Here is a 24,629-nt window from a genome sequence, read left to right as displayed (position 1 = left end):
ATACAGTTTAATAAACACACTTCCAATTCTCATCTTTTATTAACAGGAGTTAGTTTTCTTAGTTATTCCTATGTAGAAAAGCTGTCAGAATGATTACTTTGTCTACCTATCTTATTAACCAAAACACACTTCCTTAAAAACAGACTGAACAAACCTTATTTGGAGCAGGAAAAGGTAAGAAAACAAGGTAGCTTTTTGTCCACTAAGCATCAGCCCATACTTGCTCTTGCAAATGAGGCTGGCAGAACTGATGCTTTTCCCTTATACAACCTTCCATTTATCAACCAATAAGAAATAGTAGTCACCTCCACTGAAAGGCTGAAGTACTAGTTGTAAACAGACTCCAAAATTACTTTAATGCTATCTATAATCAAGGCATTTTCTTCATTTATTTTGCAACAAACAGTTTTACTTTTTTAAACAACTTGTTTAAAGGAGCTGGCAAAACCACCTGGAATATATTATTCAATTAGCCTTCTTTATTTCTTTAATTACACAATATTATTTTGGACAATGAACTTACTTCAAAAATATCTAATAGCAAACAGTGTTTATGTAACTTGATCCAGCATGAGCTTGCTCCTTCAGTTCCTCAAACCATTTTACTTATACTAGTGGCACTATTTTGACTGTTTTTCAATAGCGTAAATGTATATCCAGTGTTCATGGACAAAGACAGTGTAAGATAGGAATTAGTATAAGAGACTGCATAAAAGTGAGCTAAATGATTACTGAGTGTCCTTGGAAACAAAAAACAAGTGTCAATAGTTTTAGCCACTCCTTATCTACATATGCATAGTAAGACTTCTTTAACAGATATTTTTTCATCAAATTTAAACAGTGTTCCTCTGCAGATGCAATCCAAAAACATAAGCCCTCCTTCACGCTCTTCCTCATACAGCTATTTGCAATTTGATAGCCTAGGAACTTTCACAATTTACTCTGGCATGAGCTTCAAGGAAATTCCAACAGCCAATATCAAAGTGTTAACAAGATGCATGCAGTAATCTTCATCTGTGCCAAGAATCATTTATCAATGACAAAAAAAGAGATGAAAAAATTGTCCATATAAACATACTGCAGACATGGCAAACTAAACTAAGCTGTTTTAAAACAATGCTAAAAAGAAAACAACCCTATTTTGCTACATGCTGTTTTCTGTATGAGCAGATGGAATATCCTTAAGGGAGTCGGCAGTGTATTGAGGTTCCAATGGTGAGTGAATAAACGCTTTTCAACCATATTTCAGATGGAGCTATAGCACAGTTTAAACATAACTACTTTCATGCTCGAACAGAAGCAGCGTTCTTCCAAAGAACAAGAAACAGTTGGATGAAACCTGTTCAAAAAAATAACTCATTCTTTCAAGAAGAAAAAAATGAAATGTTTTCTGAAGAGAGGCACATTTTCAGAAAAATCAGCATTCCTCTATACAACATATATACTATTCATAACCAGTCAGGAGAGCTTGGCTTGTTTAGGTGCACAAAACAAAAGCATGAGGTTTCACAAAAGGCTCTTAGGAAAGCTAAGTACAGCCAAAAGTATACAAAGCTAAATCAAACATGCAAGCTTAAAATCAGGGAGTTGCAGGCTTACTTACAAATCAAAAATCTGTAATTTTATGAAATGAATTCTATGCCAGAAGAGTGAGAGACTAGATTTGGTGGCCTAACAAGACTCAATCTTAATACAGTCAATACCTCTTTCAATGAAAATAATAAGTACAGAAAATGCTCTGCAGACAATTATAAGGTTTTAAAATTTGAAATTCCAGTTTTATGCAAATTCCACTAGAGAAATATTCTCTTCTGACATGAAGTTCATGTTCATATACATTTTACCTCTTCTAGCATAAAAAGATACTGCACTTTATGTGTAACATTTTATTGCATGATGGACTTAAGTCTGTCTAGCACTGCTTACAAAACAGAGGTATCATCCATCCAGCAGTTCCTGTCCAATGTAAAATACAGCTACTATATGGGACTTAAATTGGGGGGAGGGAAAAAGGAATCTTAGTCAGAAAAGACCAAGTCAAAAACCTGTAAAAAAAAATTTAAGTAACTGAACTCTGCACAGCAGTTTGAGAAAACTATTAAGTTTTTTGGGGAAATATTGCTTTAAAAATCAAAAGCAGCTATTATGGAGAACAGCTAACTCCTGAAATCATAACCGTGACCCAATATTAACTTGTCATGAGGTAATAGTCTAATGGTTTGCTGCAGGAATACTTTTCTTGGGGGGGGGGGGGGGGGGAAGGAGGGAATGCATGGAGGGAGAAGAGAAGAATAAATATTCAGTGGAAAAACCCCAGAGAAAGATTGTTGCATAACCAGCCACAGTGTGAGGAAATAAGGACGGGGAGTGCACTGAGGCTACTACGTTGGGTCTCTGTGATTCGGATGAGGTATCAGTAGCTCTATCACAAAAGGCTCACGGGCCATCAGTAGCAAGGCAGAGATGGCACAAAGGAAAGCTGATTACTCAAATTAAGCTGATTACTCAAATTAATTGGAACTGAAGCAAGTTTGCATATGTGATTTGTTTGCATAACTGAGCATAACATAACACCTGCTTCAGGAACTTTCATAATAACAAAGTGTTTTGAACAATGAAGCTTGTAGCACTGCACACTCCAAAGCGAGTCGTCATTTTAAAATGATTCCCTGAGATACAGTAAGCCACAGACTTGGGCTCACCAAGGCAAGTATCTAAGAGTCAGCACCCTGCACTCACCATGGATTCATGTAACAGAACAGAAACCAAACATGCACCCACTGTTTTGCGCATCCTTATTAAGGCTTCTATGAGCCTCACACGAAGCCAATGCTTGACTGACTGCTCAGTAACTAGCTTTAACTTCTCTCATTCCCTTTCTCAAATTCCTGCCTTCTGTTCATTTCACCTTAGGCAAACTAATGAGAATAGTCAAAATTGCTAGAAAGATGGGGTATCTAAACTTTAGCAACACTCAACTTGCTCTGCTGAGAACATAAAAGTAAGTACGACAATAAAGGTGAAAGGATGGGTCAACTGTAGGCAGGACTCCTGTCTTGAGTTTGAGACAAAGAGCACAGTCCTAGATCTCCATTTATACAATGCCATGAGAGGATGAATCTATATGATTAATGCCACTAACAAAAAGTCTGGAAAATTTAACCTCTGTGCAGAGCAATACAAATATTATTTGAATAATATAACATCTTTCCATTCACACGCTTTCCTAGCAAATCAAGCATCTGTCATACATACTGGTGTACGCTTAATTCACAGATGGCAGTACTAAATGGAGGCAAAAGTAGACTTCAAAGCAAGAATAAAATTCCATTTCTCCTAACTCAGTAACTGAGGCATAATAAACTTTTTCAGTACACTCTCAAGTCTAAACCAAGATGACGACCAACATATGGCTTTTGAGTCACACCTAGCTTTTGAGTAGTCCAGGGCAGTTCCGATGCAGGAACCCACAGGACAGAATGGAGCTGCACTGAAGGAGTGGAGGCTACTGGGTAACCTCAGCCTTGGCTGTGGGAGAAAAGAGAGGGCTGGCACGGCCAACATTACCAGGTTGTCAAAGAATCCAGTCGCACACCTAACTGGCACTGCTGGGTCAGACAGTGCCATCTGCTGCCTATAAACCACTGCCAAAGGTTCCCTCAGCAGTTAGGATTGCTGATTTATGCAAAAAGGCTCCTGCCACAGGGAGACTGCTGCAGCAAACACAGATCTAGCTACCTCTGCTTTAAGGTCTAAACTGTGTCTAGGCTTAGTTACACTGGGTTACACTGAAGTGACACCCAAATTTAGAAGTTAGCAAAAGCGTTTACTCTAAAAATCCAGGTTTGTGTTTGTGTTCTACATGAGGTCCAAACTGGATCTGTGCTTGAAAGCCTCCAAACTCGCAGGCCTTCTCAAAAGAGACGGGATGGGAGCCATTCAGAATGTCATCACGAGCCTGTAAGAGGTAAGCAAAGACACATCAGTGACAATTGTTGCATCTCTGAAATTTTCTGAAAGCTTGAACATATGCCAATAATCAAGCAACACATCCTCCTGTCTGAATATCTTTGTTACTCCACTGTGGACATGTTTATGCCCCAAAACAAAGGGCCAGATTCTCTTCTGGTGAGTATCCAGAGACTTACTGAAACCCTGATGGTGATAACTTTCATCGCCTAAGGACCCAACACACATTTCCTTTACTATGTGTATATGTAATACACAAGGTGTATACACACACACACACATATATACTTACATATATAGGTATATATATACACACACACACCAACCAGTAGGTACTTAAATACATAACTAGTAGGTAAAATAGAAATACTATTATAGAAATAGCAAAAGGAGAAGGCAAGCAACATTTTCCTTTCTTTTGTTTAAATTTAGTACTCATAGAGGATGACAGATTTTATAGCTCTGGAAACAGAAGTCTCATCTATCCATACAGCAAACAGTGGAATGGCAATATTAATGCATACTGCCATAACAGCAACCTGAAGAAAATATCTAAGGGCAAGAAAATGGCTCAGTGTGATACAATCCTCTAACACACTTGAAAATTCAGTGAAGTCAAAAAAAACAAGGCCATCTTTATCATTCACCTTGGAGTTATAAAATATAATTTAGAGAAATTCTATTTGAATCAGCTGGAAGAATAACAGTTGAAGAACCTATTAGCTTTTTCAATCAACGGCACTCCCACCCCTTTCTTTTTTGAACTTTAACACAGAGTTCAAAAGCCTACTGTCTTCAGATTGCATTGGAGCCTGCTGCACCAAAGCCTACTATTGAAGAGAATCTTCTGCAGAAATACTCCCAGCTTGGCTAGGGTATGGCATCTCCAGCAGTTTGGTGAACCTGTCTAGGTGGGCTCCTACTGTGTCCCATGATACGGTCCATTTTGGACAGGACACCTGCCTGCCTGCCTTGTGCTATCTGGGTTGAATACTGGAGAGTGGGTGGGAAAGCAGCTCTCTCACAGATCATGCAGAAAGAGAAAAGAGATCAACAGCAGAAAGCTGGCCGCAAGACTGCAATGAGATTCAATGTTACAGAGAAAGTATCACCTACAGGAAACAATCATGAAAACTACCATCCCAGATCCCTGAAACTCTTACCCAAAGACAAGATGCATTCATGAATTTTAAGGAAGGCAGGACAAGGACACAACAGTCAGTGGATTTTTATCTGAGTCTGCATTATTGTGTTTAAAGTACTTGAATAAAAGGATTTGCAAAGCCTCTGTATTGTCAGATGTTCTTGAAGGAATAGACACAAAATCATAGCACAGCCAGAACTGGAAATCTAGAAGATGGTGTATTTCAGCAATGGAGGAGTCAGCTATTCAGCTTTATTTTTTTTCTAATGAACCTACACAAGTTACCTCAGACAAGGTAAAACAGGTACCACTGGTCCACATACTATACCTGAACATAAAGCAAGTTCAGCTGAACAGGATCTCTTGAATCTACATTCTGGTCTGAATAAAAGAATTTTCTCCTTAATAGTAGTGTTTCATTTTCATCAACTCCTTGCTCTCTAAATGTTCGGCTGTGATCTAACCAGTTTACTGTAACAGAACCACAGACACACACGTTGTTAAATATGCAGTGTTGCCGGTGCTAATAGCTGTTGTGAAGATCATGTGATAATTGGCATTTCAACTGTTGCTTTCATTTAGGTTTCTAGTCCTCAGTGTTGAGAGTTGCTACAAATCAGAATTTAAGAAGGAATAGCACTGCCGACAAACAGGAGTTTACTACAGCATGATACACCATTAATACTGTTGAAGGAAAAATTATAGTAACATTTAATTCAAATCTTAAAAGTTGTGTTGTAAAACAACTTAAAAGTTCAGAAATACATTTTCCCCCTAAAACTGCCAATTGTTCTGTTCACATTTTGATATCTGAATACATTTTGAAATATCCTTCTCCTGGTAACAGTTAATCTTAGTGTCCTAATGTAAAACGCAAATCATAGTTCTGATGACTTTTTATATAAAACAAATCAAATACTACCTTAGTTCTTTGGCAAACTCCATTTACATTTAAAATGTATACCTTCAAAGACAAAACTACCTTTTGACGACTTTCAGTATTAAGGTTGAAATAAGGCATCAATAGTTAAATATCCTAGTTTAATGAAGGGGAAAAGGAGATCAGTATGGAAATGAGCTTCCCTTCCAACTTATAACTCCCTCCCCCACCCCCCAAAAAACACAGAAAACCATTTCAAAAGACATGTCGACTTTCACAGCTAGAAGCAACAAATGATCCATTTAACTACACTTGAAAATACTCAGTAGAAAATGAAATTACAAATAAACGGGTGCAAAATACAGGAAGCAGTCAATTGAGAGACATTAAAGAATCAAAAAATGCATTCCCATATGTTTTCTTACACAATTCTGTGGAAAAAATATTTGTCCAAGCATTATCCTGGAATACACTACTTACAATCATCATCTGTATGAAGCTTTGCCTTCAACTTTTCCATTTTTCTTTCGTCACGCAACAACGTCCTATCTTTCTTAAGTGTCCCTGTGCTCTCTTCTTTCTTCTCTTCAATGCTTTCCTGGATTAAGGAATATTCTTCATAATTTGTTATTCCTGCAAGTATAAATAAATCCAGGGTTTATAACATTGAAAGTTTAATGCATTTTAGGATGGATGAAATATTCTTTTCTATAGCACTAATGCTTAATTTCAAGTATAGTAAAGATATCCCAGATGAAAGACTTGCACAGTATGGGGAAGAGGATCCCCAAAACAATCTACAAGTTCTGCATTCATGATCTATTGTCCAGTGTTTGACATAATCCTTCCAAAATACTGTTAATTCATTGTATTTTACATTTGTCACTTTCAGAAAGATACTCACTTTTTTGTTATCTTCCAAGAGCAGTTGCATGATTAAGACCATGATGCATTTTAAATTAGCAGTAAATCCCGGGATGCAGACATGCCAAGCTACAATTGCTTCCTGAGAACCAGGTAATTACAGTTTGCCCAGGACATATAGAAGAAACGTAGCAGAGCACACAGAAGAATGAAAACATGTGAAGTATCTCCTTTAGGGCTTTAAAACTGTCAATTCTTCCTATGAATTTTACATGAAACTGATTGGAAAGTCAGTTGAAAGCCTTTAGCCTATGTGCCAAGTCGCTCTCATTTCTTTGTTCTGCTTGCTCGTTCCATTGTTTGGTAAAGCATGATCATGTTATACAGGAAAGCAAATGAAATGCTTGCCTACATGACCACATTCGTGAAAATTAGTCAAATTCATTTTTAAAGTAAATCAGTTACAGCACATTAGAACCCTGCATAGAAACACTCACACAGAATTAAAATGGACCAATTTCAATTTAGCTTAATTCACTTTCCAAGTAAATTAATCTAAATTAAATTAAGGCCACTTGAATTCTAAACGAGAATTAAGCAAGGGTTTAAGATGATTTAAACTAATCCATGCTGAATGCATGTTTATCATTAAATTTGTATTAGTTTTCCAAAATGTCTCTATTCAGATAAACAGAAAGACAGACCATAACCAATGTGACACACGTTAGACCAGCTGCTCTGGATGGCTTCCATATTTAGTTTTACAAAGAACACAGTGCTGTGGTGCCCTACGTTTAGGTATATTTCCAAGGTTAACAGCTTTCCTCTTTTGTCATTGCAATTAAGTTTAGTGCTAATTCTCTGCCACACAGCAGGAAAGCATATGTAGAACTAGCAAATACTGAAAAAGTTAGAACTTCACTGTCAGATAACTTACTTTCTTCATCTGCTGAATATCTAAGTGGTTTAGGATGTAGCTAAACTGTCTACTGACTTTCATAAGGAAACCTGGACAATGGCTTTTAAGAAAGTGTTTGATAAAAGTTAATTGATAAATTGAAAAAAAAATTTTTGAACATGCATGTCATTTTTTTAATCCAGAAGAGGCATTCAGAATGCAAATATGGCAGAAACCCCCCAAATTCTTGCATATGTAGGTCTCAAAGTCTCACCTATCCTGCTGCAAATGGTAACCAGCAATTCACCAACTGTTTTAGAATCATCCACCATGACTGTTTTCACTGAACCATCCAACATCCGTATCTTTTGAGGTCTCTGTTTCTTCTTGTACTCCAATATATCCTAGGGAATAAACAATACTGTTTCTAAATGCTTTTGGAAGCCACCACAAAACAACCCACTAGTGTAGAGGCCTGAAGCACTGTTTCTCTTCAGTTTTGTTCACTCCCCACCCCTCCATGAAAAGTTTTTTTTTTCCTTTGTTTTGTATAATATGGGCAAATTTATTCAAGCAAAAAACTCCGAAGTGACTACTTGCAGTTCTGTCAGACCCTTGAACAATGACGATGCCATTTTTCATACAGTTGTCTTAGCCAGCAAGACTGAAACAGGGCCGGGTAAGTCACAGCATTTGTGCCACAAAAAATGATTTAGCATCTGAAGAGGATACCTAGACTGCAGTGATAGCTTTGATCTGGATTTCTTAAATGCACAGCATAAGACTCAGCTGTGACATGGTCCAGGCACATTCAAATCCACTCTATGCCTCAACAACTATATGGGATATAGAAAGAATAATCCCGATCCAAGAACAAAAAAATGAACCACTTCTTGGTACTACTCAGAAGCACAGCTTTGGCTGGAAATGACAGATAGGGAATACAACATAAACTCATGACTTTGTTCTTTTTATTAGGTTATTTTATTTAGAACTGATGTTGCCAAAGATGACATGTACAGGGTAATGGCTTCTGCACCCCTCCTACCTCTCCAGCTAAGTATTCTTTTTTTCTATTTGGGAAACAAGTTTTCTAAAAACCAGTTGATGAAAGAAGCAACAAACTTGCACCCTACCCCATTTCTCAGCATGTAATAATCCAGCGTTCTTCCAGCCTCCAACCATATACCTTTTCGAGGATCTTCATCTGACAAGAACAATCCATAGTCAGAGGCTGTGGAACAAAAGAGAAAGTGGGACTTTCATGGAAGAAAAAGAAGAAAAAAAAGAAACCCCATCTAATAAAACCAGCACGGTAACTACAATTCAAGTTTAAGCTTCCATTACATTTTCCTTCCATTCTTAAACTTAAGTAGAAATACTTTTTCTGTGTTTCGTGAAATATTTAGTTCAGCAGCAGAGAGCAGGGTAGGTCAGGCTTTATAGAAAGCTTAAAGGTTTCACTAAGCAAAAACATGTCATAGATACTATGTAATCTATAGCATATTTGTAATTAATTCTTCTCAACAAGACCTTTTTAATGCTCATAGGTCCTGCTTTGTAACCGACTAGCCAAAAATACAGGCAGTGGATTTAATAATTTGAACACTGACAAAATACACTCTTCCAAGCAGCAGTTCTAGTTTCAAACATATCATTTGGGGATGGGGTACATGTCCCCCCCCCCCCTTTTTTTTTTAATATTCCACAGATTAAGGTGCATTTATGCAAAACTTCTGAGTTTTCTTTGGTAGATGCATTAAGTTTAGGTACTTAAAAAATGTACAAAAAAATTAACTTGAAAATTTTATGTCCATAATAATCTCAGGAAACACCTGCACCTATTGCAGGCTAAACACATGCCAATTTTCTTCCTTAATAAGTAGTAAAGGGTAAAACTCTCATTGTCACAGAAGAGCAAAACCAGGTTTCAAAGACTAAACTCCAGGTGTAAAGATCTCAGGTGTCAGTTTAAGGCCTACCAAAGCATCTTCATGACAAGCATATATGTGAAGAATTTATACACAGTACATTCTTACACAATTTTACTACCGCAAACAGCAAAAGCTACTATTCATCAGCTGAGCCTGCTCAAATTGCAGCTCTACCAAAGTTTAAGCTAATGCCTTTTTTCAACACAACCTGGCCAGCTGTGCGCAAACAGCATTACAGCTGCTCAGTGCATGGACAGTACCTTGCACACTTTCAGGCACATGTCCAGACTCCCTGTGATCAGTGTCAAGTAAAAAGAGCTGCTACAATTTCTGTGACACTGTTTCATCTTTAAATGTCACGTATAGCAACAATTTAGATCTAAGAGTTTTACCTTAAATGCATGTTATTACTCATATATATATACACAAACACAAATGTATATATAAAAGCATATAAAAGATTTTGTTTGATGAAAAAATAGTGTAAATGGCTTGAAAATACAAAAGTCTGAAGGAAGAATCCTTCTAAAAACAACTGAATATAAAACACAACAAAAGCTTTCCTGCAGATCTTAATTTAAAAAAAATCCACTGGAAAGCCAAGCGATCCGTACATACAAAGATGCAAAAGCTGAGTAAAGAAATCAGTTGGATAAAATCATTTTATAATTTGAGCTTATAAATGTGATCTTTATACACACATTGTGATCTTTAAACACAAAGCACCTTACACAGAGTACAGAATTACCGCAGAAGCACAGGCTGCTTTAATCCTTGCTTCTGGGGAATGCACTCTAGTAATGAAACAGTCGGAGCTGTGCAGCTCGCACACTAACGGCCTGGCCGTCTTTGTGCCGCTGTGCAAGCCTGCTTGAGAAGTGAATTTGCAAGCTTGATAGCCATACTACAACTGCATTTTCTGTGATGCAGGATATAGCTTGATCCACCTATACTGTGCCAGTAGGAATTTTCTGAACTAAAAGGCAAACAAATGTGTTTTAACAACCATAAAGTAGAAGGGAAAAGGACACATTAATATTTTTTTCCTATTCATCCAATTTCAGAAAGTTTTGTTTGTTCAAAAGACGTAATTGTACTGCAATTGTATATAAAGGAAAAAAAAATACTATTACATAAGCTACACAAAGTTCCTTAGCTTTCCTATGAGGTTCATGACATTGAGGGATATTTAGTACTCAGATTCTCTGAATTCAACAGCTCTTCAAAATTAGCTGGTAAAAACATACAACTTTCATCCAAAAAATTGAAGCTCTATAACTAGACTTCCTACAGACTCTTGCAAAGGAGAATCATTATTAAATAGTATCATACATGTCTAACACATTTTTGTAACAGTTGAGACAAGGTTTTTTAGAAACAGCTCTAAAGTTGGAAGACTTTGCATAAAAAGCAATAAAGTCCCTGCTCTAAGGATTATATTCTAGTGGCACCAAAGGATTCTGAAGAACCTGAATTCGCTCAGAACTTCAGTCAAGTTCAAACCAAAGTTTTTCTCTGAGTGAACAAATATTTTACAGGACTTTTTCATTTAATTTACTCAATAGGCACAGAGATAGTTTTGGAGATGTCCAGCCATTCTTTCGCAATCTGTATCATCCCTTCCTTTACCAAGGTACAGAATAAGTCCATCCAGATTTTCCTAGAAAGCATTGCCACAAACATTGCTGCAAAAAAAAATGGTACCAGAAAAAGCGTTCTTCAGACAAAAACCCTGCCTGTTGCAGAAATGAAGAAGAGCTAAAGAAATTTGTATGTGTATGTTTGTTGGGGGTGGAGTGGGAATTGCCTTTCAGGCAAGCAAACAATTTATGTAAAAAGTCAACGCTTCACAAAAGAAGTTCTCTTTGTAGAACTCTGCCTTACCAAAAAACAAAACAAAACAAAACAAAAAACCCACACCCACACAATCTTTATCTTAGATTGCTTACAGATACATTTGCACTCTACATGTCACTCCAGAGGATTTTTATTTATATTAAAAATATTAAAAAATAACCCCCAGCTGTCTAATAAATGGACAAACAAAAAAAAACACTGCTAGAGTAACAGAACTTGGGTCTCTGTCTTTTTATTTTAAATTTAAATTAAATTGTATTTTAAATTATATTTAAAATTAAATAATTTAACTGAGGGCAAATTCAGGAACTCACCTTGCCCTGTCTGAGCCTCTGGCACTCGTTCACGAATAACTCTGCAGGCATCATACACTGCAGTGGACGGTTCAAATTGCATTGTCTTTACCACATTGCACTGGCGGACACAGATCTTCAAGGAAAGGGCCACCATGGTGTCAAATCACTTGCAAGCTCCTACTAAAGTACCTGAAAAAGCAGAAATAGCATTTTCTCTCTGAATTTTGCATTTAATGCTTTAATACACTCACCTTTTCATTAAAGAGTTCAGGTGAGACATTTACAAATGCAGTTCTGTATAAAGTCACATTATCAGCAAGCTAGAAACTACCCAAAACAGTTATTTTTCTTGGCATATTGGAAGGTCATTTTTGGGAAAAGGCGTGTATGCATTCTTGAAAATTAACATTTTGTCTGAACTACATCAAAATGCTGCATGAGGAAAACAGTACGCTTACTGGGTATACAGCCAAGAGCGAGTCATTCACTCCTGACAGAAAAACAACAACAATTTTCATCGATTTTTCACTCTTCAATATCAAACATTTAATAACAAATTCAAATCTGCAGGTCAAACTTTCAGTAAATATGCAATACTGAATTCTGAAATGTTAACATTTTCTCCTCCTTTTCAATGCCAGACACATTAAAAGAAAAGGGCAGTGAGGGGAAGTGGAGAGATTGCTTTCCAAGGAAAGAGATAATGTATTTTCAGACTGGAAAGTTAACTGGTCCCCCAGCAATGAAATGGCTTTTTTCCCACCACACCTTCTATTAGAACATTTAGATTAGCTGGTAGCTATAAACAACTTAGAATAACTACTTAAACAGAAGCAGAATTTTCTTAATACAAAACTCCTCTTTCTAAAGAGTGTAGAGTACGCAATACCATGTGTTGTTTTTTTTTCCCCAAGTCTCCACATAGATCCCTAGATTTTTTATCCTGTCGTGCAGCTATCCAAAGTTTCAGCTCCAAGGTATTTTTCCTTTCTATTCTAGTTCAGAAACTTTGACAGCTTTTGTCTACAGAGCAGGAAGCTCCAGGCACTTTTTGTTTTGCTTCATTTTGTGGATGGTCTGGGTTTCATCTCCTGAGCCTTCCCTTGCTGTCGTGACACTCCAAACCACTCCCCCATCCCTGGGCTTTCCACACTGATCTCCAGCAACTCTTCACAACTTCTGATAAAATCTTCTCTGCAGAAATTCATTATGCATATTTTAGATAGGAAAACTTGGGAGATGCCAAGGACTCTGATTAACTGATGATAATTTGAGCAGGACACACTGCTACTAATTCTAAGCACAAATTTAAATCCCAATTGTACATCTTTTTACAGCCCAAATACTCAGTACCATTTGGCAAAATCACTGTAAAGAATAGAAAGGAACCATCATTTACATTTCATCAATGATGAAAAACAAACAACAAAAAAACAAAAACAAAAACCCCACCACATACCAAAGCACAGAGCTCAGTGATCAAACACTTCTCCAAGGCACAAACAACGAAATCATCTCTCTACCAGTAACACTTAGAAGTAGCTCTGGCTCTAAGATGTCATCCTTGCCCAAGCAGAGTTTCAGGACAGCCCGTCCATCTGCCTCCCAGCAATCAAATCATCCTACCAGTATTTCGTCATACTTCCAAGACCTCTCTCTACCAGCATGAAACCCTAGAGAAGTTCACAGTGACAGATTACAAAGACACTATTTGACAACAGCAAGACAATGACTGTATCTGGGAAAAGGGGGAAATGAGAGAAAATATACAAGAAATATCAATGCACACACCTCATGGCTTTCCAAACCTTTCAGCACCTATTAAAAATGCATATTTTGAACCAATCATTCTAGCTGGATATCAATAAATCAAGATCTTTCCCTACTACCAAATACCATTTTCTAAAAGATGATGTTCCCAATCATCTTCGTCTTTCAAAAGTAATCATTCAGTATAGCAGCTGCACAAAATAAACACAATAGAAAAATAAATCTCATTGCAGTATTTCCACAGAGATTCACCACAACCAGCTACAGTTTGGTACTTTATCAGTCACACACAAGCAAAATCCAGAGCATTACGAAAATAAAACATCCCAAGAAACCATAGCTTGGAACAATTTTTCACCATCCAGAATGGTCTCAGGTTCACGTGTGTGCATGCATGTGCACTGTTAAACAACAAAAAAAATTGGCACACTAAACAGCCAGAAAAAAGCCAGGTCAGCTTTGAAAGCAGTCTGGCCAATTTGCTCAGATAGCAGTCCTGGCCAAGGGGCCACCTGGGCGAGCTGGCTGCTGGTCAGCAGCGTGAAAAGGCGAGACACCAGCCCTGCTCCCTCCTCCGCCGTCTTGGCCAACATGCTGGGGCAGGGCCAACACACCGCAGCCCTCTGGACTCTCCCTCTTTGCTACTTCCTTCTCTTAAGGAGAGGAAGTGATATAAAGTGACACCAGGAAACAGATAAGCTCAAGAGAATGGTTTTGTCTCCTCCTTACTTTTTATTGCACCTGAGGATGAGGCTAGCAGGCCATTCACAGCACATTGCAGGACCTGATTTGATTATCTTGCCCATTAAAAAGGTAAAATGAATATTGACCTTGTCCTGGAAGCTCAGGCGTTCCCATGAACAAGCAGCTGTTTAACTTTCAGTATAAATGACTTTGGACAAAGGGAAATAGCCATTCAGGGAAAAAAAGTGAGCACGTTCAACAGTTGTCAAAAAACAAAACAAAAGAAAACAAAAACCACCACACGCCCTTGAATAGCACATGAAAAGAAATGTTCCCCTCTCTACACTCTAACATATGCAAGAGCAACACAGATGACTGAATCTTTCCACTCTGACGTTGTAGTTAAATGCTCGTAATACAGTCGCACAGCCATATGACAACACTTTCCAACAGATCTAACTAGTCTTTTTCTGTTGAGTTAAAAATAGGATCCATTTGAGACATTATTCTGTCTAATGAAATGACCAACTTTTCTTGGTAAGGAATACTAGACAAATGACTGAATGGTCATAAATTAGCACATACCATGAAAATTTCACACCACACAAATCCTTCATTACCAGCACTGCCAAGAGCACATCTCATGTAAGTTATAGTGATGTAATATTATTTATTTCTTAGAGATGAATCTTTTAATATCACTTCATAAAAAAAAGTGAAATGCCAAAGTTATGACATGAAAACAAATACACTTGCATGCAAATAGAAAAACCCATATTATTTTAAATTACCCTTTTCATATGGAACACTCGAAATGGATTTTTAAAAAAGGGCACACTAACTCATATCCAGACATCCAAATGTGGCCAGTAATCTCCTCTCCCGTGAGGAATTGAGAAAAAGGTACAGAGAAAGAGCAAAAGGTAAAGATCAACCAAACTTTAATAGGAAAAGTAAAAACTTATCAACAAAAGTATTGTGATAAAATTCTCGCAATTTTGCAGTTTGAATTGAGTCTTTTATTAGGTTAACATAAACAGAACAAAAAACAGATTTCAGACAAACATGGTCTGACCATGTAAGATCCAAAACAGAACAAGTCAGAACTTGAAAGCAGTTTAGTCAGTGAAGCCTTATGTCACACACTTTATTAAAGAAATTAAAACCAAGCATCTCAAAATTTACACTAAAAAAGTTCTTTCAGAACAAAAAATTCTGTAGTTTCAGCACTTGTTAACATTTTCACTTTGTAAACACGCACCAGAGGAACCACAAAACCCTGTGCCGGAAGGAACCTGAGGAGCCCAGCTTGAGCCCCTGGCCCTGTGAAATTACGTATCCCTGTGCTATCCCTGGCAGATGCTTGTCTAACCCGTATGTACAAAGCTCCAGGGATATTAAATCCACAAAATCCACAGGGAAGCTGCTTCACTTCTTTTTACTGTTTCTATATTTTGAAAGCTTTTCTTCCAAATTTCCAACCTAGGTATTCCATGTTGCAAATGAGTCTTAGTTCCTGCCCCCCCACCAATCGACATGGAGGATTAGTCCTTGTATTCTTTAACACAAAATTTCACAGGTTGGGATCCTGTTACTGCGTCCTCCCATTGCCCCATTTCTTTTTTCAGGGTCAGATACAACTCCTTTAAAAAGAAAGGAGCTAAATCTGTTAGTGCTCTGGTCTCCTTCAAACTCTGGAGCATGTACATCAAGGCCTCCAGCCAGAGTGCCAGTGCCCACACTCTGGGAACCCCCAAACCAAGGTTATAACCAGTGCTGGAAGCAAGATGAGCAGGCCTCTGCGTGCCCATGGGGCACCTTGGATACAGCATGGCAACAAGCAAAATAATTTCAAACATAAAAAGACACTGGTATCTGCTGAAAATTAAGATGCAAGGACAAAGCAGTGTTAAGGTTCTTTCTAGTAAAGTAACTTTAGGCTGTGGGCTGGCACGCCACTCCGGCTGTGGTTCAGCAAGTCATAACCACTACAGCAGCCAGCTGCCCTCCAGCTCCACAGGCCAACAGCCCCTCTCAGAGTTGCCACCATCTGTTTGTACAATCGCTTTCCACACCAATTAGATACATTTTTGTGTTGGCCATTGCACTTCAGAGAGAATCTTTTTTTCCTTAATTTTGGCAGTAGTGGGTTACGGAGCAATTACAATTAAGCTGGGAGAGCCAAGAAAATGGTAAACTCCAGCAGAGGAACAGGAGATCAAGCGATGGGTGCTAAGGGATGGTCACTGTCCCAGCTGGGCCACCTGTGGGCGGCACACCCTGCCGCTACATAGCTTCTGGTCACTGCAACTGCACAGCAGAAATCTTGCAGCAGGCACCTGCACTTCCATTTGCACAGTCTTGCTTCAACTTTCAGCTGAAGTTACTGAACACCTCCTCAAAGCCTCCTGCATAGACATGTCTTCCTAACAACTGCTGGATCTAGGATGCTGCTACTGTTAAATTACAGAAGGTGTGGGCTTTGAAACAGACGCATACTCAACGAACCTTTTTTCTTTAACACTTCTTCATTAAAAGAAATTTTCTGAAATTCCCTGGGAAAAAATATTTACAAAGCTGAACAGCTACTCATCTCTTCTAAAGTAGGTATTCTCAGTGAAACAGTATGAACAAACAAAGAAAATACTTTCTTAGCTGAAAAGATAAATATTTACAGGTCTCAGCATTCCATTTTCTCTGAAATGAAGGAAGTTTTTAAAAATGCTTTTCTACTGATTTACTTCTTTGATAAGTAATAAGCCAGAAAGCATAAAGGTAACTATAGAAGGCAAGTCACAGGATAATAAGTCAAACAAATAAGAGCTGACATATATTCATTAATTCTCTTTCAGAAGCATCACCAGAGTAACAGGAAGTGAGCCAATGTCCAAGCATACCCATCCTTTAGTTGCACTGGGAATTCAGTTAAAATTGCTTTTCTTCCTGGTATCAGTCCAGGAGAGCTAACCAAAACTACCCAATATCCAGCAGGACTCCCAGTGCTGATCAACACTCACTCATATCCTGCTGCCTTCCTTCATTCACATGTCCTAATGATAACTTCCACACACTTTGGGCTACTGCAGTAAGAAATGAATAGCCTTTGCAAGGATTTACTCTCCGCTTTTCTTCTTCCATATAACTCGCCTCTTTCCTGCTGAGGGACTGCCAAATAATTAAACAGTCAGTAGGAACTCTAATTTTTAAATGAACATCCAAGAGGGCTTCATGGCCCTTTGCTCTGTTCAGCAAACTGCTTGAGGCACAGCATTCTGTGCCACACACACCATAGCCACATTAGTTAAGCATTTGAGCTGAGGAAACACCAACCCACTACAGTTCTACTTTAACCAGACGCTGTGCAAAATCACTAAATAAGAATAAAGACAGAAAACAGCATTTGGAATTTTAATTAAGTTAGTGCAAATTAATTTCACACAGTTCAGTAATGCCAGTGACATAACACAATTAAGGAGTGCCTAATGTAGGTATGTAAAAATGCTCCAGGCTTTTTCTCCTGGAGAAAATATTTCTAGAGCAAAGAAAAATCAACATATCCAGATTTGCCTGGACAAAGTTTTATTCCAGTTACTCCAGAAGTCAAGGTCAGCCTGCTCTATTTGTTCAACACTTCAGAGAACTGCCTGCCTGGGCTTTGTCCAGACTGTTTGCTTTGCAATGAGGGGTCCTAGTGGGCCACACCATAATTTTCTACTCTGGCGGGAAACTCCTCAGTCTTTCTGACTGAGAAGGCTCTATAGCAAAAGAAGGGGCACCACTCGCGAATGAGAGAATACTTGGCTGTTGGTGAACTTGCCTGCTGCTCCAACAAATGCCTAAGACTGAAGACAAGCCAGGCCATTTGCTAACCAGATCCTTAAAAATGTCTTCCATAATAGTAGGTAAAAATGAAATGTCTGCTGTTTGTGAATTCTCCCATCTTAAAAGCATTGAGATGGATGACACCTGTACTGATCAAGATAAGGCCTTCCCTACTTGGAAAGCTTTTATGTTTTTCGGCAGGCTCACTAAGTGAATGCAGAGTCAGCGAGGAATCAAAGTCTACACTAATTTGAAAGTTCACAGGCCAGATCAATACTGTGGGTGTGAGTTTTAGATAATATACAGAAGGTGTATCTGCTAGCTACAGACTGCCTCGCAATGTCCCGTGCACATTAACTGGCATGACAAAATGACAAATGTGACAGCCCCGCTCTGCTGGACTGGGTTGGGGCACTGATGTAACAACTACCCAGTCAGCTGCTTCTGCAAAGAGATAAAGTTAAGCAAGGGGAAGCACGGATATGCCAAGGAGCATCTTACAGGGACTCTCCAGAGACACCTAGCCCAGAGCAGAAGGCTGTGCCTCTGACTATTGACCAGGAAAATTTGCACACCATAATTCAAGCAGGAACAAGTATTATCAAGCTAAAAGCATACAATAAGACAGCAGGAGAATAGTTTATGAGATGTATGAAAAGGAATTTAGAGGGGAGACCATTTAGTAAACACTGACCTCCCCAATAATTTGGGCACCCACCAGGTATTATTTGTACCCTTCCCATGCCAACACCTGGGGTATTGATACCCAGTGGGGCAGTGACATTGTCAGTGTATTTTCAACTGCAATGCTAAACAAACGGAAAATTCAATATTTTTATCATCTCTGCTTAATGCTATGAGGACATGAACACTGTTTTGCCTTCTATTTCACACCCTTGCAAATAAAGTGTTTTAACTAAGTATACCATCCAAAATAACTGAAACAACTACACTTCTATTCTAGGCAAATGTAGAACAGCTAACACTGACACTGTTGAATATGGACTGCACCCACCCTGTTAAAGCAGAGTTTCAACTGCCTCTGTTATGGTTAAATGTAAAGCTCTGCTATGATTTAGCAGAGGTTTGTCTCCCTGGAGATATTTCTTAACTGGTTCATTTCAGCTTGAGCAAACAGAAATCTAGGTCATGAGACTTCACAGTCTAGAAGCCTGCATATATGCATGCTAGTATGGTCAAAGCTAAATATTTTTATACTAGATTAAATTTGTAACAAGATCCAGTGGGTCAAAAGTTCTGTATTCTCAGTACTCCCACCAGTTAAATGCTGGTGCAGGGCACAAGCCAAACAGGACACGTGACACTTCCTGTTGTTTGTGGCAACTGAATATCTAATTTTGTTTGCAACACGTCAAAGACTTCCTTACTGGTCCAGTGGATGGCAAGAATACCTTAAGCAAAAAGTATACAAGAATACAAGCCCTGTTGGACTACTAGCGACATTTTGTACTGCCAAAATTATGAATTCAGATGGAAGTGTCATCCTTCAAAGTCAAGTATGATGGGACCACAGTGCAGACATTTGAGCAGATGATTGTTCAGACATTAAACAAATACTTTTATTATCAAATTAACAATGGCAATTGAACTAGTTGGTCATTGCTACTCTCAGCAATACATTTATCATCTTATATGATTATCCTGTCAAAGGTCACACCGTTTCCTTCCAAGGAAGCCTGCCTTCTCTTTAGTATTCTACAACTGCCCATTTGCAGCTCATCTGAAGCAAGATGCACTCAATCAAATGTGTCTAAGAGGTGCTATTAGTATGCTTTCTCAGAACAGTAGGCTTCTCCACCAGATCATTGTATAGAATCTGATTAGTCATTTGTGGGTTCTATATCTGAAATATATGTCCATGTGTTATAGCAAGGACTTCATCATCAGTTCCTTGACGGACAACACACTAAAGATCTCATCACTGGTCAGCTGCTTTGCCATTCCACTGAGAAGAGCGCAGAGGTGCTTCTGGGAGAACTTCTAACACTGATGCCCAAAGACCATATTTACGAACACTGCACTAGGAGTTATGCTGTCAGTAAGTTTAGGAGGGAGCAGCAATATGCACTCATCCAGCAGCCAGAAAACACAATCTCAATTTTCCTCAAGTTAGCTCGAGGATGAATCCAACAGCAGTAAACCAATGCACCAAAAGTTGATGTTATAAATGGCAGTGAGTAGTACAGAGGCACTGATTTAGTGCCCGGGTCCAAAACTACTCTATCTGGCAACCTCGGGCACAGCATGCTGTTTGAAGCAACTAGACAGAACCCTCGAAGCTCAAAGAAAAAACCTCAAGTCTTCCTTCCATCAGCTGTAATGCAACAAACAAGACTGTACTGCACAGAACACCGTTTATTCTACATTTGTAAGATACTCGTAGACAGTTTAAATCCAAGAATTTTATATTCCCCCCAAGAAAATCCCTAATCAACCATAATGCCTATATATACTACAAGGTCTGATAAGCAAGTTTACATTTAAAATCTTCAAGAACCTCAGAAAAAATACACAGCGTTTATCTGTAGTGTAGTCTTTGACCACTTGAAAAACTGTAAAATGAAGGTGTCAGGCTGAACTAGGTCAAGTTTAGGAAATACACTGTTAGAGTTTTAGCAGTTAATTATGCTCTTGTCTGTTCACACGTAATCGTACAGGTACAGTATCCATTTTACTAAGTACCCAGCAAGGAAGTATCCTCAAGCAGAGTTATGTAAGAGACCAAACTAAGCGAGTCTTGTTAAGAGTTGTATAGAGAACATTCAGTTTATCAGTAATACAGTTTCAACTACAATTTGCTTTTTAAATCAAAAGGCATATTTGCAAAGTAACTCACATGAGTGCATCTTCAAAAGGAATATGAATTATAAGGGAGTACTGGAGAAACATCATTTTTCCCAGCAGAGCCAAAATAGCTTTTGGGTAACCGAAGCGAACAGCTTGAGTGGAGCTAGATCTAAAGTTGAAGTCATTAAGCTTATGAGCAAGAGTCTCTTATATGGCAGTCAATGACTAAACTCTTTGGAGGGGTCTCTCCTTCCAGGCATTTGATCCTATTTGGTGAGAACACTGCAAGAAAAAGTTGAAAATGGGCAACATGACTGCCTGTAGAAACCACAATATGTGAGTCTACATCCTTTTGCCAGGTTCTTCTCCAGATGAAATGTTTTCAAGATTGAGACAAGACCTTTTATGAGGCTGCTCGGGAGGATGGTAATAAAGGTGCTCACAGATGCCAAGAGTATAATTAAGACAGTATCTGAGAGAAGAGGTGGATTTTTTTGAAAATCATAACACTGCTTGAAAGGTTAATTTAGGTCTATCATAAGTGCCACAACTTGCTTGGAGATTAATAATATACAGCTTCAAAAATATTTTCCGATTTCTAGTAATCTAAGAGTAGACAGATAAATAGGATAAAAAGAATAAATGAAGATAAAAATACTTTCTTTTCTGTGAAAGAGTTAAGCTGATACAGATTTTCCAAAGCAGCAGATTTAAGTATTCTAATTATTTCATCCACAGATTCTAACTCACACTGACAATGGTAATAGGTTGAACTACCAAATGGGCTGTTAAATCCAGACTTGCAGAGTTCTGCATATTTGCTCTATTTTCATGCTGAAATGCTACAATCTTTTGAAGGGGCATTTTTAAGTTGCTGCATCTGGATTTACAACCTTCAAGCACACTCACTTCAATGCTTCGTTTTACTGAATTAATTCAAAGGAGCCACTCAAGGTTCTGAACTATGCCTGACACTTCTTGGCAACTGCCCCAAAGTAGGATGAAATAAGCCATTTCAGAGTTGTTAATTTAGTCATTAAATGACATAGCTAGAATATGACCTAATGGGTTCATCCACTGTGGTCCAAACTTTAAAAAGACTGAGGAAACGTAAAGTGACATGCATAGACAGAGTTTAGAATATGCCATTAGTGTTTTGTACAGTAATATACTATGCCCATTCAACAGAAAGTCAGGGAATCTTTCCTTAGATACCAAAACAGTATTGCTAGGAATCAAATAAAGATGGCCAGGTAAATTATATAAGGCTTTATCTATTGCTTTTCTCCCACCCTCCTGAATACCATCTGATGCCACCCTGAAACTTTTTATTCATTTTCTTTTCTAGGAGACTGGTAGTCAACAGTTACTTCATTTATACTCCACTCTTATTACCTACCTAAGAGAATATGAAGGCAACTAATGGTCTGGTCAAGTTTCTTATAAACTTCATCAACATACTTCCTTATTTATTTTGGAAGTTGAACTAATAAATAAAATAAAATCCACCTAGCTATTGAAATGACAGAAAAAAATCCATATCAATCATTTTCAACACGATCATCTTGAATTAGATGAGGTAGACAAGTCTTCAGGACCAGCTGTGCTACAAAAGACAAGAAAATTTGTGAGGCCTCAAGTAAGATCCTTTTTTGCTGGTCTTCAGCCTTACATAGGCTAGTTCTCTGCTCTCATTGCTCTACCACACTAGACTGCACAGGCACTGAAATGGCTTTCAGTAAGTTTTGATCAATTCATCCCAACAATCAGTCAATACAATCAATTACAATAGCTCTCTAAAATAGGAAGTGAGGCAAGAAAAAATAGTTATCATTTATAAAATGCTATTTGGAGGAATGCAAATCTAGTCTAATAAGTTAGTATTCCCTCTAATTAAGTAAGCCCAGAAGAACTTGAAGGAGGACTACACAGGACTGGCAGTCACACTGACAAGAAAAACCCTTGTCTCCACTGTGAAGCTCATCTGCTCATCCAGAATCTTCACTAATGGAGGATTAAGCTAAGAGATTCCTGACTTGGAAAACCATTATTTCATGCAGGCCTATCTGGAGAGCAGGATGGTTGGTAATGTGTTCAGTCATTTAGCAAAAATTTAAGTGGATAGCTTAGAGATTGATTGTCATCTATATTAAACAAAGCATGACAAAAGAGATCCCAGTAAGAAAGTCATTTCTACTCTTCAAGGTAACTCAACTTTTCTCCATTCAGTTATTTACAGTGCACTAAAATTCTTCCTATGTCAAAACAGCCATATATAGAAATATGGAGAGCACCTTAATCAGTATTAAATGGTTCAGTATTAATCCAAGTGCTTGAACTACTTTATTTATACCTTCAGTATTACTAAGCTGGTCAGGAATACAAGTGACAGCAAAATCACTGTTAGAGGAACCATATTCATTTCCATAACGTCTTTTGTCCTAAGACAATGATAAAAAAAATCAGTTAAGAGGCTACTGAATGCTTTCTTTCTCACCAGGATATCAGTTCAGAACTTCTCAGCACAAAACCCACCCATTCCCAATGGTCAGTGTATGACATGACATTAGCTTCACTAACACACTATGTATTAATATAAAGCACGTTTATTAATACTGATGCTTCCATCTTCTTGTTAAATCCTGCCACTCTGTGCCATTAGTACAGGCCAATTACTTATTACAGTTACAATAACAAAACACTGGCACATAATAAATAAAAATGTACTGCGAAATGTCAAATAATTAATAGAAACTGAAGAATAGGTAATATGTGCAATGGTGACAAAGGCTTAAGATTCACTCTGAGGTAAATATTATAAGGTCATTCCAGAAGCTACTACATGCTAATATGGATTAAATGAAATCATCATTAAGAACCAGACAGTATTAGAAAGCATATAAGAAGCCATATGGTACTGGTCAACTATAAAAGGATTGAACTATTAATATACTTCTAATACTTGAAGTATTTGATCCTTTGAACTGTACATAACATTTTCTAGGGTCTTTTTTTGCTGCAACTTTTAAGCATCTCTTATTGTGATAAACAGTAAGTGTATTGTTATTTTTCAAAAGTTATCAGGCATTTGAGATGTAAACTGCTGCATAAATGGAACTTTGTTGCTGTCATTGATTGCTCTCTGAGACTGAAGGAAGCACAGAGAACAAAGGAAGCACCAGTAAAATTGCTTGGCTGACATGATGCCCAAATTGGGGACAAAACCAAAAAAACCCAGCCAAACAAAAAAATCCAACCCCACCCCTAAAAGTTAAAATTGCAAAAGAGTCAACATCAACCTAATAATCAAGCTGGCAGGAGCACCTGAATGGAATTTGTTGCAAGCAAAACAATTTCCTTTTGGATTTCTAATATGAACCACACAGTACACACTGCTATGGAGCTGGAGTCAAAAAGGAAAAGGTCATCCTACTAAAAGCTTCTCAAATACTTTTCAGACTCAGGCATGCATCTTTGGTGCCACTTATATAGGAGTGTTAGTGTTGCAATTTAACATGAATTTCTCCCAGCAAACACTGTTGGGCAAAAACAGTAATCATGCTGACTCGGTCCAACACAACCTGTTTTTCTGCCCAAGACCTCATTGAAAGGTCTCAAATGCGAGTCACAGCATGGAATTTTTAAGCAAAAAAGTTGCATGATAATTCACTGGAAGGGATTTGCAAAGAGACACCAGCAACAA

The 24,629-nt window shown here is 38.0% G+C and overlaps 1 protein-coding gene across 1 annotated transcript in view; it reads right to left on the bottom strand.

The window, feature by feature from the left end:
- The window catches only part of TLN2 (talin 2), a 245,453-nt gene that overhangs the window by 114,176 nt on the left and 106,648 nt on the right, over positions 1-24,629 (bottom strand). The window contains exons 6-11 of the mRNA XM_067305763.1: positions 11,861-12,031; positions 8,892-8,989; positions 8,030-8,159; positions 6,474-6,626; positions 5,442-5,584; positions 3,831-3,958 (exon numbers count right to left, since the gene is read on the bottom strand). Of these exons, the coding sequence (XP_067161864.1) occupies positions 3,831-3,958; positions 5,442-5,584; positions 6,474-6,626; positions 8,030-8,159; positions 8,892-8,989; positions 11,861-11,996 (788 nt within the window). The 5' untranslated portion in view covers positions 11,997-12,031. The remainder of the gene's footprint in view (positions 1-3,830; positions 3,959-5,441; positions 5,585-6,473; positions 6,627-8,029; positions 8,160-8,891; positions 8,990-11,860; positions 12,032-24,629) is intronic.

This window comes from Apteryx mantelli, chromosome 15, assembly GCF_036417845.1.
Source record: "Apteryx mantelli isolate bAptMan1 chromosome 15, bAptMan1.hap1, whole genome shotgun sequence".
NCBI lineage: Eukaryota > Metazoa > Chordata > Aves > Apterygiformes > Apterygidae > Apteryx > Apteryx mantelli.
This window is presented reverse-complemented; position numbering and strand designations above follow the sequence as displayed.